Genomic DNA, 21,204 nt, shown 5'->3' on the forward strand with positions numbered 1-21,204 from the left:
AAAAAAAAAAAAAGCTCTGGGAGCTCCCTAACTGGCTATTTGTTTTAGAAATAAAAATGTCTAAGTTTGGCTTTTAAGACAACAAAACCAACTTTTCCACCCTGGGTTCAACTTCTCCCCAACCCAAAGTGAACAATGAGTTCTCCCCTGGCTGATCCAGAATTCACTCAGAAACATTTAACTTCCTTAGACTAGCTCTCATTAGAAAGTCTGTAAACTCAAGGACAGGGCTGCTTTGGGTTTAGCATCCCCACCTCCTCCCACCCCAGCTAGGGGCCCTTAGTCAAAGCTTCTCATTGATTCATTCAATTCATTCAATTAATTCATTCAATTCAATTCATTCATTCATTCATTCATTCATTCATAAGCAGAATAGGCTGCCTCAAGGGGAGTGGATCCCCCTGGACAGTGAAAGTTAAAGGTTACAGGAGGAGGCTTGCATTCTCATGACATGCAGCCTCTTTCAGCTCTGGCCAGAGGAAATCCCTCCAGACCCATCTCAGTTACTTCTCCCAGGAAGCTTTCCCTGCTTCCCTCAGGCCATCTCCTCCAGAGCTCAGATGGTGCCATAGCCCTTCTCTCCCCCCTTTCCCCTTCCCTCCCATCTGTCAAAGAGCTAAGAGTAGATCAACTCTGACAGGTTTCCTTCAAGAGATGCACCAGTCTCCTCCCCAGTAATTCTCAGGAAACCTACCAGGGCCAGAACTGGGGTCCCCACGGTTGTGTAAGTTGCTGAAGGGGAGACAGACAAGCTCAAGAACATCAGCTTTACCTGTAAGTGCTTTCCAGCTGTGTATCTAGGAATGTATTTTGAAAATAGAAAGTCACACAGTCTCCTGCCGGAGCTTTTTCTGGAACCTCGGGAAGGCAGAATACAACCCAGGAGTGAACTTCGGCAAAACTGAACTGACCAGTCAGGGTCAACGTGTTCATGGGTCTGCAATTTAAAAGAGAAGCCCAACTGTTAAAAGAGTCATTTTGTTTGACCCTGGAAAGAGAGGTTCCCAGAATTCCACCCCCAATGAGTTTTCATTTCTTCTCCTCAATTCAACTGGACAAGCATCTACTGTTTGACAGATGCCTCAGGATTTGGCACACCTTTTCCAGCTGCTGCAGGACCATCTCTCCCTGGGGGTCCCACAAAAGCATGTCAAAATCTAGATTTGTTGCCATTCTCCCTAGAGGGCAGTGCCAGTGTCTGACTAGACCACTTCTGACACTGGCCCCACCCAATTCCATATTTTCAGAACCAATTTCCCTGAAGCGCAGAGGTTCTCCAATTACAATCTGCAGTAATCTTGTGATTGTGTCACAGAGAAAAATGTCTTTGGAGTTGGGACTGGGGTGGGAGGGGCAAGGGTGATGGAACTGATCCAAAATTATATATGAAAACTGGGTATGAAGAAAGACCATACCAGCCAAGCAGTCTGCCTATAGTCCTTCAGGAGGATGAAAAAGGAAAATGGAGATTCTGCAAATAGTATCCAATGCCCTGCACTTTTGTTCATTTGGGAACAGTGCTGAGGGCACCTCCTATGATCTGTTTTGAGGAAGCAGACTGGATACCATGGAGGACTCAGATGGGGAGAGAGCTAAGACTACGAATTCATCTCAGGAGTCCACTAAGTGAAAGCAAAATGTTCTCATTAATTAGCAGAATCATTTTAAATAAAACCTCAGAGCTTAACCACACTGACCCCACTGAGGAAAAACCTACATATAACTTCACAAATGGTGAAATGAGAAAAACAAATGTCCTTAAATCCAATGAACAAGAAAATCCAAGTGTGGAGTCCTTTGTTTTACCTGTCATGATCGATAAAGTGAGTTCTTTGATGAAGTGAAAGCGGCTTGATCTGATACTGACGAACCTGGCAGGTTTTAGGCTGAATTCTGGGGGTTACATATGCTTGTAGTGTGCCATACTGGCCTTCAATTGATCGAATCTAATTCAGTAAAAAAGGAAAGAAGAGAGGGGGGAAAACTGATTTTAGAGACCAAAAGAATCTAAAGAAAATCTTTAATGGAAATAATTGAGTGTGTAAAGACCTCCTTTTTTATATATACAAGAACAAGTAACCAAAAGGAAAAAATGAGTTTTCCATTAAAAAGGTGATTTTTATAAAATCACTAAGCTGGAATAAAAAAATTAAAATTAAGCCAAATGATTTTATTTTATTAGGTTTTTGCTAGGTAAGGGGGTTAAGTGCGCCCAAGGTCACATAGCTAGGAAATTATTACGTGTCTGAGGCTGAATTTGATCTCAGGTCCTCCTGAATGCAGGGCCAGTGCTCTATCCACTACGCCACCTAGCCACCCCAAGTCAAATGATTTTCATACCATCTGTTACTAGTCAGTCTAATACAAATTCATTAAGCTGTATGCCAGCCACTGTACTAGGCAAAGATAATCTCAGATCTCGCAGTGCCCACAGACCAACAGGATGACAACACACCAATAACTGAGTACAAAGGAGATACACCTTAGGGCACAAGGCAACCCCAGAAAGGCTTCCTGCAGAAGGTGGAATCTGAGCCAGGGCTGCTAGGATCAAGAACAGAATGACTCAATTCTTGAGATAGTTTGAAATACTCCTGGCAGCATCTGAAATGTGCCATCTGTCCAGTTTTGACCAGCTCTGAATGGACTCCTCAAATGCCAAATCAATCTAATGTCTCTCAAACTACTTGGTCCCAGTCTAAGCCCAGAGCCCGGCACATGGCTAGAGCATGATCAATACTGACTCTTTGATAAGAACAGAGTTCCACAGAAGTTTAGATTAATATTAATTAATAATAAATATAATAAATAATTATAATTCATATTAATAATAAAATTATTATTATTATTTTGGGTTTTTGCAAGGCAATGGGGCTAAGTGGCTTGCCCAAGGCCACACAGCTAAGAGGGCGGCTAGATGGTGCAGTGGATAAAGCACGGGCCCTGGAGTCAGGAGTACCTGGGTTCAAATCTGGTCTCAGACACTTAATAATTACCTAGCTGTATGGCCTTGGGCAAGCCACTTAACCCCATCTGCCTTGCAAAAAAAAGCCTAAAAAAAAAATAGAAGCCATGAAAGTTTGTGAGGCATATTGACCAGAGCCACCCCTTGGGGGAGGACGACCTAAGTCCAAGTCTTGCCTCTGGCATAGCCTGGTGGTCAAACTGGGTACATCACCTTGCACCAGGCACCTATCTCAGATTCACTATTGCCAAGGGGGTACCAATCTGCCCTAGTGAAGAGAGTTTTCTCCCTAAGAGTACTCCTAGATAAATTCACAAGTCTAAACCAAAAGAGAAAAGGAACACAAAATTTAAGTAGCACTTCAATGCTCCAGAGTACTTCATAAACTTTTCCCCCGTTTGACCCCTAGAAATCAGATACAACAGATAGCAACTGCATTTTAGAAATTAAGGAACCAAGGTTTAATTTCACACAAGTAACAAATTTCCAAAGTAGAGTTCAAACTCGGGTGTTGGGCTCCAGGACTAGCTTTTTTCTTACTATACTATACAATGTTGCCTCTTTAAAAGTGAACATTTTTTTTAAAGCTTTGGCAACAGACATAAGCTTCAGTTATCTGAAAAAAAATGATTAACTTACTTGAAACAATAGTGTCAAAATGCTTCAAGCCACTCAAAACTAGCTCAGTATTTTTAGGCAGTGATATGCTTCATATGTTATGATAAAAAAAAGGAGCAATACTGACCAATAAGAATTTATTCCTCTCTAAGCAAAGGAGGGGAAGAAGGGCAAAAGTTGCCTATTAGTGAACAATTAACTACATCACTTAACACTTTTCAAGAAAAAAGAGACCTCAATAACTTCTATGTTAAAACTTTTAAACTCTAAGATTGAAAATTGAAAAAATAATGGATTATAATTCTTTTGCTATTAGGTCTGACATAAGTAGTTAATTAACTCTTCATTAAGAATGACCATCATTGGGGCAGCTAGGTGGTACAGTGGATAGAGCACCAGTCCTGGAGTCAGGAGTACCTGAGTTCAAATACGACCTCAGGTACTTAATAATTACCTAGCTGTGTGGCCCTGGGCAAGTCACTCAACCCTATTGTCTTGCAAAAAAAAAAAAGAATGCCAAATCAAGCCAGTGAAATAAGTTTTGAGCTAAAGTCTCATCAAAAAATACTCAATATGACTCTGATTGCAAAAGGGAAGCTTCAAAAAATTTCCTCTAATCATAAAAAATTAACTCTTTAAACAAGGGTACAAACATCTATTATTTAAGGGAAGAATTTAGATGAGGGCTAAGTGTAAGGAAATGAAAAAGATAAGGGCATTAGGCTTTTAATGAAGGTCACTAATATGCTCCTAAGGCAATAATCCAAAGGGAAAGTCAGATAAAAGTGCTGTAACTGATGGAATAGTTAGTAATAAAGACAAGCCATGGGATTTGAGCCACCATTCTGAGCCCCTTTACCTTAAGCTCCAGCCTTGTAGTATTTGCTTGGCACCGGTAAGTGGCCAGGAGGAAGTTATCATTTACCTGTGAGAAATTCATAGTTGATGAGAAGGATGAAGCAATATTATATAAAACAATTTCCAAATAGAACATTCATCCTGAAAGCATTCTGGTTAAAATTTGAGTATGAACAACCACAATCACATCTATATTTTTTTCATTTTTAGAGCAATAATTAGCAATTAGAGAAGATGTGATTCTTTACCTTTTTTTCCATCAATATGGTCTATTTTAAACAAGTCATATGAACAACATAGAACAATTTCTATTCTTCTGAAATCCAGGATCATCCAGCTGAAGTTGAGATCACATTTGAACTCAGCTCTTGCTCACTCCAAGCCTTTTACTCTATCCATTGCACAAGTGAAAACATTTCATGATTTGAGTTTTCAAAATTCAAATTCTTTAAGATGAAAATTCTATAGCAGTAATTTTTCCTAAAATAAAATCCCCTTATAAATGAAAACAGGGAAATTTTAGTCTTTTTTTTCCTCTCAGCATTTACACCTGACACAGGAAACTAATCCACCAAAACAAATTCACTCAAGCAAAATCCAAAAGCCCCTGGCTCCCTCCCACTGGTCTTAGGCTCAGGCCCAGCAGTCATAAGGAACAGCAGACCTGGTGGCAAGAGGGCCCATGCAAGGTAATGCCCAAGAGGTGGCAAATCACTTCGTCTAAACTCAAAGCAATTCTGATTTCGCCACAAGTCCTGTGTATTTAAAAGTCAGTCAAATTCACCAAATATTGGCAGGACTGAAAAGTCTTAATCCCAAGAGCTTCAAGTAGGAAGAAAAATTATGCCAAAATACTTCCCATTTTGGTTTTACTCACCTCGGCATCGGAACTGCTAAAACTAACCACAGCTGAATTCTTATCCACATCAAGCAGATCTATTGGAACATCACTCTAGATGGAACAATTGGATGGGGGGGTGGCAACGAGAAGAGAATAGAAATATTTCTTAAGTCTGGAAAAACCTATATGGTCAAGGGCTTTAAATTCTGCTTTATCTCTTAAATTAAGTTGATACATATACATACAATACTAGAAAACTATCAAAATTTAAGAAAACAATGAGCACAACTTACTGTATAATCAATTAGCATTCATTAAAACCAATAAACCAACCTCTCATAATTTGAGGGCATTAAAATACCCGTCAACATCCTCCGCCCCGCAATACACACACACACATACACACACACACACACACACACACACACACACACACACACACACACACACCCCAGCAGTACTAGGCCGAACTGCAGAATTTTTTTCCTAGCTCTACTGGAACTAGTCAAAACAACAGAAAAACTGGGTGGTCTAATATCAGTGGCAAAATGATGATCTCTAAGGTCTCTTCCAGTCCTAAAACTATGACCTAGGATGCTCATTAAACAGTAGGAAACAACTTGTTTCACAGCAGTCAATTGCTGCAATTAACTCTTACCCCTCGCTGACAAAGAAGCTAATTTTCTGGTCTAAAGTGGGCAGTTAAAATGTTAATATTACTAGGCTGGGAAATCTAGGCTTTTAAAGAAATGATCTTTAAAGAGATGGCAATATGAGATCACCTCTTAATAATGTTCTTCCCTCTTCCTTAGCCTCAGCTTATTCTTTTTTTCATTCTTTTATCTTTTTTCTTTACTCTTTTTTCCTTCCTTTTTTCCTTTACTCTAATTGTCCTTAGGATATTGAGATTAAGAGCTAACTTGGCTCAGTATTTTGGAGTAACTCTGGGTTTGAAACCCAGGCCTCCTGACTAAATCCAGTTGTCTTTCCACTACACCCCACTTCTGATCCCTACCCCATCCCTTCTTTCCTATACATTTTTAATCTGGGGCCTAATCTAAAATGAGAGAGAGAGAGAGAGAGAGAGAGAGACAGAGAGAGACAGAGAGAGACAGAGAGAGACAGAGAGAGACAGAGAGAGACAAGAGACCCAACACCACAACCCATGATACCATTTACATTTTCCTAAACTGGGGAATTGATGGGATAATTGATAAGTTGCAACATTAAATAATCTCATTTCAAAAATATTTTTAATTTAATGTTTTAATGATGACACTTTTATCTTTAGACCATTGTAATTGTAGACTTCCCCTCCCCCCAAGTGAATCTGCCTTCCCCTTTAGTATGAAGAAAAATAATTAGGCAAACACAACAACAAGATATATAATAAACATAGTTTTCCATCTGAGTAATCCATTTCTCTACCAAAATGGAAGAGGTTTTATTTTCTGACCTCTAGGACATTCACTGGTTTAATATAGTTTTTTAAAGTTTTGACAACTCATTAAAAAAAATGAGTTATTCAATTCACAAGCATTAAGAACTTTTATTAATACTGTTTCCCGCTATAAATCAAAATATTTATAGCAGCAGTTTTTATGGCAGTAAAGAAATTGGAACAGATGCCCATTCAGCTGGGTGGTGGTACATGATTGTACACATGATAACTCCAGAGAAATTTGGTAAAGACCTACATGAACTGATCAAGTAATGCAAAGAGAACCAGGAAAATAACATACATGGTGACTACAGCAATGTAAATTAACATAAAAAATGATTGAACTTGAATATGTGAAACTACAATTGACCAAGCTTGGCTCCAAAGAAGAGACAGAAAAAGGCTTCTTTGTCCTTTCTTTGTAGAAGTGGGGAGCTACTTTGTGGAGGTATGGAATACGGCCTATAATAGCATATTTTTTGATGTGTTAGTTTTGCTGAACTGATTTATTCTCTGCTCTAAATCTTATGAGGATTGGCTTTCTGGGAGGTGGGGAATAGGATGGATACACTGAGAAATGTAGGTGATGTAAAAAACAAAAAATTAATAAAAATGCATTCCTTCAAGATTCCTTCCAACCCCCCATGCATGATAGGAACAGACTAAGAGCCTACCCTCCTACAGTTTTAGTACAGTTGGGGTCAAGAAAATGGGACAGTTTGCTTACCTGTACCATGACATTATCAATAGCTGTTTGCACCTCCAAGATGAGGCTATAGCTGGCGTCATCCTTATTTAACGTGAATTTATCATTCACACTGAAGGACAGCACTGAAGAGACTGCTGTACTAGACTGGGATGACTGTTGATATTTCTCTCTTTCCTGAATTACCTTAAACTGCAAATGTTCCAAGTCGCTCCTACAGAAAGACAGACACACATGACTTCTGGAAGCCGACACACTCAGGAGCCTCAAAGATCAGCAACAGATCAGATGAGAAAGCCTGAATTTCTACAGTAGACTTGGTTTGGGTGTAGATGCACAAGAGAAATCAACTTTCCCACCCACATGGGGTAGAGGAGGCACAAACCTGTGGAGTTTGGATAATTATCTGAATTATTTAATGTTACTTCCTTTCAAAGTAGTCATTAAAGAGCCGTTCATTAACCAAGACATCACTAACAGAAAGGGGATGGCTTGAGAATCTGGACAAGGTAACCACAGGCGAAAGGAGCAGGTCAGCTCATAGGACTTTTGCTCCACCCTGTGGCAGGTAGAATGGGTTCAAGGTAAACCTTTATGGCTAAATAAATGCCAACTTCCCTGGCTCCTGCTTCCTGGCCTCAACAAGACACCTCTCTAAGGGGAAGGGGCACTTTCTTTCTCAGAATGGCCAGATTTCCTGTGACCACCAGGCAGGCTATGCAAGCAGTCCCCCAGACCAAGGAGACCCCAGTCCTAGTCTCCATAGCCATGATAATGTAGGCACGAGTACTAACAAGGGGAGCAGGCCTAAATGGCACTTCCTAAAGGCTTGGCTTGACTTCACCCCTCGGGGCTGCCAAGAGCTTCCACAATACTGATCTACACTGGAAGACAGGGAGGACTCTCCTACCCAGATGAAATCAGAGACCTGAGCAAATAACTCTCCCTTAACTGAGAGCACCGAGGTTTACAAGAACTAACTAAAATTTACAGACAGGGAAACTGATTCTCCACACAGTTAAAAATACCCAACCTTTAGAGAGCACTCTAAGGTTTGCAGAGAAATCATTTGATCTTCATGACAACCCTGAGGTTCTATTATCTCCTTCCTCTCCATTTTATAGATAAAAAATTGGGGCAGATGGAAGTTAAGTGACTTGCTCAGATAAAACCAGCTGGTAAGTGTCTCAGACTGGATTTGAACTCGCATCTTCCTGACTCTGACCCAGTGTTCTAACCATCACCAGATTCCTTATCTCACAGACATCAAAAGTGACAAAGCAGGGACTCAATCTCAGGTGTTCAGACTCTAAGCCCAGAGACTGTCATGCAGTAAGAAACTTCTACCGGGTCTCCCCCAATTAAATAGAAGCTCCATGTGCCTTTCTTTGACTCCTCAGTCCTTAGTATCTGCCTCATAGTAGGACCTTCCTCACTTCTTGTGGTCTGACTGAGTGACTTAAAAGGCAATGATGACATGGCCCAAGGAGCCAAGAGACATGAATGCTCCTCTCCACTTCTAAAGGAAAGGAGGGTCTCCAATGACTAGAAAGGAACAGAGATTCTTCACAATTAAACATTCAGGAAAATGAATTTTTTAACCTAAGGAAAAACACTTAGTATAGAATAAAGTTTTCAAACAAAACTTTAAAAATCAAAGACATTTTAAAATAAGCTAGAAAACCAAATGATAATGAAAATGATAACCAAAGACATTTAAAATGTCACTTTCAAAGAATAATGCATTTTCAAGTGAGCAAATCAAATGATCCACTCTGGAAATCAAATAAAAATGTTACCTCAAGGACGCAATCTTGTTCTGCATCTCCTGGTTTATTTTTAGTTCTTCCCCAGGCCCGCTCTCCTTGTGGACAGGCTCTGTGGTCAGACCTGTGACCCAGCCTATAGGAAAGAACCCTGATTATACATCAGAATGCTACCTTAAGGGCATCCAGAGGGATGTGTGAGATGACAGGTGCCCAGCCTCCTCCACCCTAGCCATTCCATCCACCTCCCAGCCCTTTTCCAATTAGCAAATCCCAAATGCATGCAAGATTAACAAAACAGGCTAAGGATTTGCCATTCTTCCTTAATAAGAGAAGCTCGGATTACTGGGTAAGGAATGAGAGTGATATACTTCAATCTATGAGTATGGGGTGGGGATGTACCTAAATCAATCCCTTCTCAGTGCAAGGCTTTGGAGAGCCACTTGGCCCGGAATCTCTCAACCCAGTGGCTTTCAATACTGAGGGACAAAGTGGTTGAAAATAAAGTAGTACCCATGAAAACAGTCATCAAGAGTTTAAGAAATCCTTCAGTTCTATAAAACAATTGGAAACATTTACTCTACCTGAATACGTGGTTAGCACAATTTCATCATAACCATCCTTCCCCACACAGCCACCCTGGATGGATGTGACACTTTCAGATAAGGCCTGTGAGGAATAAAGGAAGCAGGATGGCCTTCATCTTAAAAAACAGACTTCTTGTTAACCTAAGCAACATAACTAGTTATCCTATTTTCATGGTGATTAAAAAAATCTTGACTAAGGGCTCAGAAAAAGGGTTCCTGTTTAAATTATAAGGTTTCCTTAGGAATCCCTTATACCAGCTGGTTGTGATCCCTTACTCTAATACAAACAAAAATTAAACTACAAAGAGATAGTTCCCTGTGGTCAAAATGTTTGATTATAGTTCAATATTATGAAACTGTTCAATCTATAGATGAAGGATACACAAATATCTAGTATATAAAAACATATGTGTTATATAGACATAGGGTATCCATATACATGTTATAATATGCATATTACACATTATATCAATGTTGTTCAGTTGTTTCAGCCGTGTCCGATTCTTTGCAACACCATTCATGGTTTTCTTGGTAAAGATACTGGAGTGGTTTGCCATTTCCTTCTCCAGTTTATTTTACAGATGAGGAAACTGAAGCAAAAAAGGTTAAGTGATTTTCTTAGAGATACAAAGCTAGTAAGAGTCTGAGCCTAGATTTGAACTCAGGTCTTCCTGATAGCATCTAAAATCATATAAAACAATGCATTCAGACAAAATATGAAAATTAAACATTTCTGGATCAAATTAACCTATGGAATTACATTCATAGATTGCTAAATGATGTTGTGGCTCAAGAGCCAGACTTAGAGTGAAGAAACTGTTGTTACTGTTGTTGATCAGTAGTTTTAGCCATGTACAATTCTTCATGATCCCACTTAGGGTTTTCTTGACAAAGACAATGGAGAGGTTTACCATTACCTTTTCCAATTCATTTTACAGATGAGGAAACTGAGGCAGTGACTTACACAAGGTCACACAAGCTTGTTAAGTTCCTGAGACTAGATTGGAACTCAAGAAGATAAGTCTTCCTGATTTGCAGGTACAGCAACTATCTACTACACCCGAAGACATCTACTAGATGGGTAGCCCAGGAGTAGTCATTCATCTCTATCTAAAATGATGATGATAATAATAAGAGAATCTCCCACCCGAGATGGTTATGAGGATCAAATGAAATACCATGGAAAGCACTTTGCAAGCAAACCATAAACTGTTCTACAGAGGTGAGTTATTACTAGTATTATCATATTATATTATTATTATTATTACTATTATCACTTCTTTGATGCTAGAATAAAGTACTATCCACAGTAGGACTGACCTGGTCAAATCGGAGAACAGGCTCATTGGTAGCATCAAAACTATAGACTTCCACCATGCCATCATCTCGGCCAACGAGTAGGTCTTTGACACCATCTCCCACGATATCAAAATAGTCTACACACAGAATGCCTTTATGTAAAGAAGAAAGACAGACATCATGAACTGCAGATGAGAGCTCAGATGAGGTTGGAATTCAAGGCAGCACTTGGTGCTCCGAGGACTCTGGGATCAATTCCCTGCAGGAGGGTTCTTCACAAGGATATGGCCAATACCAGGGCTCATTCTGCATATGGCTCTGATATCTCCAAGTTTCCCTCTGTGGTTTGCAGAACACATTACTCCCTCCTTGAAACAATGTTATGAACAAGGATTAGTCTATAAATATCATTAAAACCATAAAGGAACTAAAATAGGAGTACTCTAATCTCATTAAATATATCCCTCATCTCAAGGACTTTACCTGAGGTTAAAAAAGCCTGGACTGAAAATCTTATTTATTTTGTTCCTATGAAAAAAAAGTTGGCATTTGACTTATTAATGAGCTTTTAGTTCAAGTTTTAGTTTGACATGTATAAATCGGGACCTTCTCAATAGCAGGGACTGATTTGATTTCAGTATAACTCAATAATCTTAGAGTGAGGAAATAGGCAAAATGTAAATGAATGCTTCCCAAAATATAACAAAGGAAACAGAGCTGGAATTCATAAGAAATGTTTAATATTTAAACCTTACTCTTTTCAGTTTGAGAGTAAATAAAAACTTCACTGATGGAAATTTTTATCTAATTCAACTATGATCTTACTGAGAAGCAATATGGCATGGTGGGGAAAAAACAAAATAAAATACTGGACTTGAAGCCAGTCAAGACCTAGATTTAAATCCCATTGATAATACTTCCCATTCAGGTGACTTAACATTTTTAGACTATCTCAATTTCATCATCTCTATAATGGTATTAATATTATCTGAAGTACCTAAAACTTCACAGGATTATTCTAAGAATCAAATGAGGAAAAAAAAATACAACAGAAACTCTGCAAACCTCAAAAGCATGATGGAATTGCTAGCTGCTACTACCATCACCAGTGTTACTTACATCCACCAAACATTTATTAAAACACCTGTTCTATTAATTCATTCATTCATTTATTTATTTAACAAAGTGATGAAAGTACAAAGATAAGAATGAACAGTTCCTGCCCTCAAGAACCCACATGATGCTAGAAGGAATGACACACAAATAAATACAAAGTGATACAAGGTAATTTCAATATGCACCTGTGGTAAGAAAGTGGCAAAGATGCCCATGTCCTCTGGCCCAGAGGGGCAGAGTCACCTGGACAAAACATGTGAGCCATGGTCGAGGAAGCACCTCCATTCAGACCACAACAGCATAAAAGGAGAACCAGGAGGAGCTGGGAAGTCAGAGAGACAGCTTTGGGAAATTGCTGCAGTGGTGGAAGAGGGAGATGGATCTCAGCTGTGGGCACTCTGCCCAGGGGATGAGAGGTGAGAGCCTGCTGAGAGTGCTAAAAAGGCCTGGCAGACATTAGGCACCAACCAGGATCTCACGCCATATCACGTATGCAGGTCATATGAGAAACAAATGAGGAGCATCAGAAGAGGAGATGCATTTTATAATTGGATAGGGGAAAAGTTCTTAATTATATAAGGATAGGAAACACAGTGGATGGTTCTGATTACATAAAAATGAAAAATAAAATTGACCAAACAAAATCAGTGCAATAGAGCGAGAAAGGTAAAGTTAATTAGGAGAGGGGAAAAAACCCACACCAATTCCTTTGCAAAAGTACTAATAACTAAAATTTATTAGGGAACCAATTCAAACACAAAAGAACAAGGCTCACTCCTCAACTGATAAATAGGCAAAAGATATTAACAGGGAATTCTCTCAAAATAAAAGACAAGCTATCAATAGCCATCTAAAAAATACTCCAAATAATTAATAACATGAAAAATTCAAGGCACAAGGGGATATGATGGAGAGTTTGAAACACCTCAATTTGAATCCTACCTTGGATATTTATTACCACTCTCACTCTAGAAACAAAGCCTTCTCAGAGCTTCTGGGTAAAATAAAGCACCCATCTCAAAGGGTCATTATAGGGGGTGGCTAGGTGGCACAGTGGATAGAGCACCGGCCCTGGAGTCAGGAGTATCTGAGTTCAAATTTGACCTCAGACACTTAATTACCCAGCTGTGTGGCCTTGGGCAAGCCACTTAACCCCACTGCCTTGAAAAAAAAAGGATCATTATGAGGATCAAGTGAGATAATATAAGCAACTTGCAAACCTTAAAGCATATATAAATGTAGTGTCATTATTATCATTATTGCTATTATTATTATTATTATTGGATGCACATATGAAAACAACTCTAAGATTCCTCTCTAAGTTCAGCAGACTTGTGAAAATGACAAAAAATAAAAATGATAGTTGTTGAAGGGACTGTCAGAGTGCAGGAACACTTATGTTTTGTGGTGGAGCTGTACTCTGGGAATCAACAACGCCACTACTAGGCTTAGACTCATAAAAGATCAACACAATATCAAATATCGATAGCAGCAAAGAATTAGAAATAAAGTGGGTACCCATCAATTTGGAAAGACAAATGACATTGAAATATTATTATGACATATAAATGGTGAAAGAGATGGGTTCAGAAAATCTAAGCACATGGATAGGAAGCAACTTGTTTATCCTTCATTTTCTTTTCTTTTTTTTTAAGGTTTTTTTTTGCAAGGCAATAGGGTTAAGTGACTTACCCAAGGCCACACAGCTAGGTAATTATTAAGTGTCTGAGGTCAAATTTGAACTCAGATACCCCTGACTCCAGGGCCGGTGCTTTATCCACTGCACCACCTAGCCGCCCCAGAGAAGCACATTTTAAAAATGTGATATTATATGCAATGTTGCATACCCATAGACCTGACCTCTACAAAGAAGTTGCAGGTAGAGGGAAAGATCACTTCTTATCCTCTCTTTTTTTTGGGGGGGGGGGGCTAATTTTTTTTCTTTCATATTAGCCAATTTGATATGATAGGTATAAAGTGATACTTAAGAGTTATTTTAATTTTAATTTCTTTTATCAATAGTGAGTTAGACAATTTTTCATATGACTATAGATAGATTTGATTTCTTCCTCTGAAAATTGTCTATTTATATCTTTTGATCATTTATCAATTAGGGAATGACTTGTATTTTTATAAATTTGACTCAGTTCTCTGTATATTTTTAGAAATAAGGCCTTGTTTCCAGGTCTTTGCAACCACAAAAAAGAGTTGCTATAAATATTTAGATGTCTATGGAAACTTTCTTTTCTTGGCTATTATCTTGGATATATGCCTAGATGTGTATATGTGAGCAGGGGTATTTCAATTATTTTATCTGCCCAATTCCAAATTCTAGCCAGATTTCTAATGCTACCCTTGGCGTGGTAGTAAGGCATTTTTCTTCAATTATTTATTGTAAAATTTTTGCCTCTGTCCTTAAAAAAATTATGACATCATTTCATCATGTTGTACCTCATTTTTGGTCTGCTCATTACTATATCTTTTTCTTTTGGGAATTTCCAGTCATTTTACTTCTTTTCTGGTGCTTCTGTTGCTATTTAGAGGGGTTCCTCCTGAAAGAGGTTCTCTTGGATCCTTTCATTCTGCCATCTTCCCAAAATTTGAGATTTATTTTTTTAATAGTCCAAAGATCAGTTGAGCAAGATTCTTTCATTTCTGGCCTTTTAAACTGCTGATCGGGGCGGCTAGGTGGCGCAGTGGAGAAAGCACCGGCCCTGGAGTCAGGAGTAACTGAGTTCAAATCCGGTATCAGACACTTAATAATTCCCTAGCTGTATGGCCTTGGGCAAGCCACTTAACCCCATTTGCCTTGCAAAAACCTAAAAAAACAAAACAAAACAAAAAAACCTGCTGATCAATCAACCAATTTGTATACCAGGAACTGTGCTAGAAAGTGAAGCTAAAAACAGAACAAATAAAACAACCCTACTTGAAAGTTACATTCTAATGGGGAAGAGAAAAAGAACTATGTAAGTCTCAGTAGAATAACTATAAAGATGGGGTTAATGATCATACCCATTCTCTCAGGATTGACTGAAAGATTACATACTATTTGTAAAGTACTCTACAAACCCTATGCTATTATATCAAAAGGGAATAAATACAAAGTAATTTCATACAAGGTCATCTGAAAACAAGGGCACCAGTAGTTTGAAAGGATCGTTAAAGTTGAATGTAGAAGATGGTGCTTGAACTACTTTGTTTTGTTTTTTATTTTTTGCAAGGCAATAGGGTTGAGTGACTTGCCCAAGGTCACACAGCTAGGTAATTATTAAGTGTCTGAGGCTGGATTTGAACTCAGGTCCTCCTGACTCCAGGACCATACTCTATCCACTGTGCCACCTAGCTACCCTTTGAACTATTTCTTGAAGAGAGACAAGGGTTTTGTGGAGCAGAGGTAAGGAGAAAGTATGTTCCAGCCATGAGACACTGCCAGAAGAACCAATGTAAAAGGACAGAGATGGGAGATTAGAAAAGAAGAACCTGGTTTAGCTGAACCACAAAGCTTGAGGGAGATTAGTGCAAAGAGGGCTGTCCAATGAGATTGGAAAGATAGATCAGAGCCAGGGAGTGAATAGCTTTAAAAATTAAATGAAGGTTATATTTTGATTCTGGATGCAATTGGAAGACACTAGTGTTGACTGAGGAAGGGAATCATATTCTCAGAATTGTGCTTAAGGAAAATCCCTTTGTTTGTTAGCAGTGTGAGGGATGAACTAGAGCAGAGACTCAAGGGAGGGGACCAAGTAGGAGGTCATCAGCTCCTAATCAGCCTTTATCCCATGGGTCACATAGATAAATCTAGGGCTTAAACTGATTAAAGATGATTTTTTTAAAAAATAAAAAATAACTTCTTTTATCTAGAAAGGTAAAACACACAACTACTTTTTTGCAGCCTGTAATAAATGGTAAAAATAGACCTTAAAAACCAAAGAAATGAAAATAAATATTAAAGGACTAAAAACAGGAAAAGTCTTGACTTTAAGATGGAATGATTTCCCTCTGAAAAAAATATTCATATAAACAAAATTAAAAATTATCATTCATAATAAATTCAAAAATTCAAGGAGGTCTCATAGAAAAGGAAATGAAGATTCTTTTTTTTTTTTAGGTTTTTTTTGCAAGGCAAATGGGGTTAAGTGGCTTGCCCAAGGCCACACAGTTAGCTAATTATTAAATGAGTCTGAGACTGGATTTGAACCCAGGTACTCCTGACTCCAAGGCCAGTGCTTTATCCACTACACCACCTAGCCACCTCAAAATGAGGATTCTTTAAGTTGGTTGTCCTTGAAAAGTGAATGAAATGAAATAATACAAACAATTCACTTTTATCACATAATATTTAATTATAAAACACTTAATATTCATTTGCTTTTAAAAAATTTTTATTTATTTAAAGCAATGGGGTTAAGTGACTTTCTCAAGGTCACACAGCTAGGCAATTATTAAGTGCCTGACTCCAGGGCCAATGCTCTATCCACTGTACCATCCTAGCTGCCCCTATTCATTTGCTTTTGATCTTTGCAACCACTTTGTGAGGTAAGGCAAAAATTATTATCCCCGTTAAATTATGATCTACAGATTTAATATGAATACTACTGGACTATTAAATTCCCCCAGTGACAACAAATGACATACCTCCTCTCTTTTTCTCATTTCTCATTTCCCATTTATGAACTGGGTTGGATGTGGTGATCTGAATAATCCCAAATTTTCCATCTGAGGTCCCAAACAGAAGATCCTCTCCAGATTCACCTAGGAAATCAAGGTGAAGTGAATGTTTCTCCCATTTACAATAGAACTTTAAGAAATAAATGATTTTCCTATCAGGTTCATAGGGAAAAATGTAAATCCTATGCAATAGAAAATGATTTGAATTAGTTTCTGGGTACATGCTCATAGAATGTTCAGAGTTTAAAAAGACCAGAGAAGAAATCAGATGTAGCCTCATTGTCAAAAGGGGCCTTGAGAAATAAACTTGCAAATAATTAATTTAGGGACTAGAATCTGAATCTTCTCATCCCCAAATCCTGAGTACTCCCCTGACTCTTTTAACTACAAAAGAGGGTACCCCAAAAGCCTTAATGCAATTTAAATTATTAAAGCTTTAATATGAAATTAACTTAATATTAAAACTGCTAAATTATTTAAATTTTAATTGATTTGATAACTCAATATTAATGTAATTAATAATGAAATGATATTAATATTGAAGCTTTCATTGGTTAGAATAGCCTTTGGTCTTTTGGGTTAGCCTGTATTTCTGCCAATATTTCAAAAAATGATTTCCTCACCAGTGGAAGGACTCCCTCCATGGGCAAAAGCTCGCTCTTGACCTCTCCACTCATACATTTACATAATCTGACTGATAACTTTGAAAGATACCTAAAACCAGTTAGGATGAAAGGTGGTACCTACCGACCATCATATTTATCTGAGCATAAACTTCATATTTTAAAACAGAACTTAAATTTTAAAAGGACATCCTATTTAAAGCTAGATGGTACTTTCTGGTTACTCTGGCAATTATTATGAAAGAAATGTCTTTTTGTTCTCATAAATGTCCCAGTGTTTTTAGTGGTTGTTCAGAATCTTCTTCTACAGTGTTAATTAGTCTTCATTGCAAGACACCCAAATGGGCTGCAATTAGGAAGTAACACTTTTTAGCTTTTAATCATTTTGTTAGGAGTTATGAAATTAGGGCCTATAAACAAGAGAAAATGGAGAGGACAAATTAATCATTGAGTCCACCAATTTCTTCATCAGCAGATCATTGCCTTGCTATAGTTATAATACCATGGGCCCTGATTTTCCCTCCAGTTTTTGTCCTGATAAACAGAAAAAAACTACAGAAATCCCATAACTCTAAACAACACAGGAATTGCTACGTTTTTAAGTTACCTAAATTATAAGTGATGATTTCTCTAAGAGGATAGAAAAAAACAAAATAAAATTTGTTTTCAGTTTTGAAAAAGGTTGGTGCTGGGAGGCTTAACAAAGCCAACAAGCTACCTGACTTCCAACAGCCCAGGCCCAGGCTCGGTCCTTCAGGAACCCACAAGAGATGGCTTCCGTTTCTAGATGCTCATTTCCCAGGTTCAGACACAAGTGCCTTTCCTTTCAGCTGAAGCAACAGCCTCCTGCTTGGTCTCTTTGCCTCTGGTCTGTCCGACCCTTGTGCTGCCCTCCTCCCAGTCCAAGAGGTTCCACGTGACCCACAGGATGACTCAGCTTGGGAGTTCAAGTCCTTCCCAATCCGGCCGAGGCTAGCATTTCCCAGATTGATGGCACCTCTCCCCTTCTCTCTTGCCTACATGTGACATTCTCTCTCCTACCTTAGTCTTTGGACCAGTGTTGACTTGCTCACTAAAGCACTTGTGGAAAACTGGATGTTACCATCATTGGCGCCTGTATCTTCATTTTCCCTATCATGCTCCAGGAAAACAGAGACAAGCTCTTTTCTAAGCCTTGTCCTCTGCCCCCCCCCCCCGCTAATACAAAGTTCTGCATGCAGTAAGGAATTAATGATTGCTGACTAACAAATAGAACACTTTAAGATACATAATTTGACCTATATGTAATACAAATGATATTACAATAGGACTCTATTTTATCAGTTCTTTTAGTTTGAAATAATAATGATAGAACTAGCTTTTATAAGAACAAAGATTGGGCTTCCAGTAACTACATCTACTCACTACTTACTGAAACTACAAAATATGTATTAAAGGAAAAAAAGAGTTAAAATGAACATGTCTTTTAAGATAATCACAAAATCATCGGATTTTAGAGTTGTAAAAAGACTTTAGGAGATGATTTCCACCCCTTCATTTTAATAGATGAAGAACACGACATTCTAAGGGATATTGCAATTATTTGGTAGCGATCAGGACTAGAACCAGGTCTCTGCAGACAGCTTCATAATGCTCATTCATTTCTTTAAAAATACACTGTGGAGGCCACTAGGTGGCGCAGTGGATAGACTACTGGCCTTCAAGTCAGGAAGGCCTGAGTTCAAATCCAACCTCAGACAGTTAATAATTACCTAGCTGTGTGACCTTGGGCAAGTCACTTAACCCCATTGCCTTGCAAAAAAAGTACATAGTGAAGAATACCCAGCTTTTCTGTCTCCTGTTTATGAGTTTGATTATTCTGCCTGTTAAAGGTTACCCGATTCACATAGGTATTGTTTTTTAATTTTTTCTTCTGAACTTCCAAATATTAAATAAAATAGTCACTTCCATATTTACATGAAACAGTAGAATAGAAGAGGATTAAACATGAAATCACAAAGTTCTGTAATACAGATAAACTGCTTCCCTTTTAAAATATATAACAAATTCATCATTTAACTTAAAAAATAAAACTGTAAAAGAATATTACAAACATGAAACTAATAGTTATGTGGTTTTGATAAGAACCTTTAAGCTAAGACATAAACAATGTAACATGCTCCCCTATTTGAGTATGAAAATATTGCCTATTTACCACCATTCCCATTGTGCAAGGCGAGGACAGTGGGGGGACCAGGGACTTCCACTTCATACATCATGTCAGATCCCTGAGGAAAAGCAAGACATAAAAACACTGAAATAATGGAATTCACCATCATGTCTTTGTATGAGTTTTACCCAGAGTAGTCTATTTTTTTTTTTAGGTTTTTGCAAGGCAAATGGGGTTAAGTGGTTTGCTCAAGGCCACACAGCTAGGTAATTATTAAGTGTCTGAGACTGGATTTGAAGCCAGGTACTCCTGACTCCAAGGCCGGTGCTTTATCCACTACACCACCTAGCCACCCCTATAGTCTAACTATTTAACAACTGGCTGTGAGAGGGTGAGGAGAATATGCTCAGGACACAGCTGTAAGCTTAATCTGCATTGTTCACACTTTCTTCATCCCTTTCTTAAGACTAGACAATCAATAAAACTATACATCAAGTCCTGATTTATAGTATTCATCCATTTCCAATGCTGAATTGCTCACAATGAAAATTTAACAACTGGATCTCTTGGGCCTATCCTAGCTGACTCCCAGACTCCCCTGGTTCTATCATAATGAGAAGGAAAGTGATCCAGGAAAATTAAGGGGATAGAAAGAAGGAAGGGAAGTAGGACAAGGAAAGGGAAAAGAAGGGGAAGAGAAAAAAGGGAGACCCTATAGTGTTACAAAAAACCTGTGAAGCCTCACTTGTGGGCAGAGCTCTGGGCTCAGTGGGGAGGGGGAGCCACAAAACCCAAGTCAGATACAGACCTGCCCTCCAGGGGCTGTTGCAAAAAATGGACTTTAAAATAATATTTACAGATATTTTTTCCTGCTTTAAATATTTATTTTCAATTTGTTTTATTGTACAGTTATCACTGACATAAACCATTGATTTGAACTCAATGGTAGGCTAAGCTAAACTCTGAATTCTCTTGTCATTTTTCAGTCCTTTTTCAGTCATGTCTGATTGTTTATGACTCAACTTGGGGTTTTCTTGGCGAAGACACTGGAGTGGTTTGTCATTCTCTTCTCCAACTCATTTTACAGATGAGGAAACTGAGGCAAACAGGTGAAGTGACTTGCCCAGAGTGACAGTAAGTGTCTGAGGCTGGATTTGAACTCGGGAAGATAAGTCTTCATGGATCCAGGACCAGCTCTCTGTGTCCTCTGATGCCTCCCCACTGCCCTTAATTGCAAAGTTGGAAGAGACTTCTAATACCAACTCCAAACTCTTAATCTCTAATCTTGTTATTTTGCTGTCGCTGTTCAGTCATTTCAGTCATGTCTGATTTCTTGTGAGTCTATTTGGGGTTTCTTTCACAGCTAGACAGTGTGACAGGATTTGAACTTCTCAAAATGAGTCTTCCCAATTCCGAGGCTAGTACACTGTGCCTCTGCACTGTCCATGAGTCTCCCTTTATCAACCCATATCACCCACCCTGATTGTTCTCATGTGTCTCCTTCCTTGGACTTTAGGAAGAAGAATAGAAGAGCAGTGCTTTTCATAGTAGCAAAGAACTGGAA

At 38.5% G+C, this 21,204-nt stretch overlaps 1 protein-coding gene across 3 annotated transcripts in view; it reads right to left on the bottom strand.

The window, feature by feature from the left end:
• The window catches only part of BBS7 (Bardet-Biedl syndrome 7), a 57,312-nt gene that overhangs the window by 15,527 nt on the left and 20,581 nt on the right, over positions 1–21,204 (bottom strand). For all 3 annotated transcript variants that reach the window (XM_074228341.1, XM_074228342.1, XM_074228343.1), the window contains 10 exons: positions 19,686–19,758; positions 16,836–16,952; positions 11,103–11,233; positions 9,780–9,864; positions 9,229–9,331; positions 7,451–7,643; positions 5,319–5,393; positions 4,443–4,508; positions 1,807–1,946; positions 773–937 (listed from right to left, as the gene is read on the bottom strand). In XM_074228341.1, coding sequence (XP_074084442.1) covers positions 773–937; positions 1,807–1,946; positions 4,443–4,508; positions 5,319–5,393; positions 7,451–7,643; positions 9,229–9,331; positions 9,780–9,864; positions 11,103–11,233; positions 16,836–16,952; positions 19,686–19,758 — 1,148 coding nt within the window. The remainder of the gene's footprint in view (positions 1–772; positions 938–1,806; positions 1,947–4,442; positions 4,509–5,318; positions 5,394–7,450; positions 7,644–9,228; positions 9,332–9,779; positions 9,865–11,102; positions 11,234–16,835; positions 16,953–19,685; positions 19,759–21,204) is intronic.

The sequence above is a fragment of the Macrotis lagotis genome, chromosome 3 (genome assembly GCF_037893015.1).
Source record: "Macrotis lagotis isolate mMagLag1 chromosome 3, bilby.v1.9.chrom.fasta, whole genome shotgun sequence".
Taxonomy (NCBI): domain Eukaryota; kingdom Metazoa; phylum Chordata; class Mammalia; order Peramelemorphia; family Peramelidae; genus Macrotis; species Macrotis lagotis.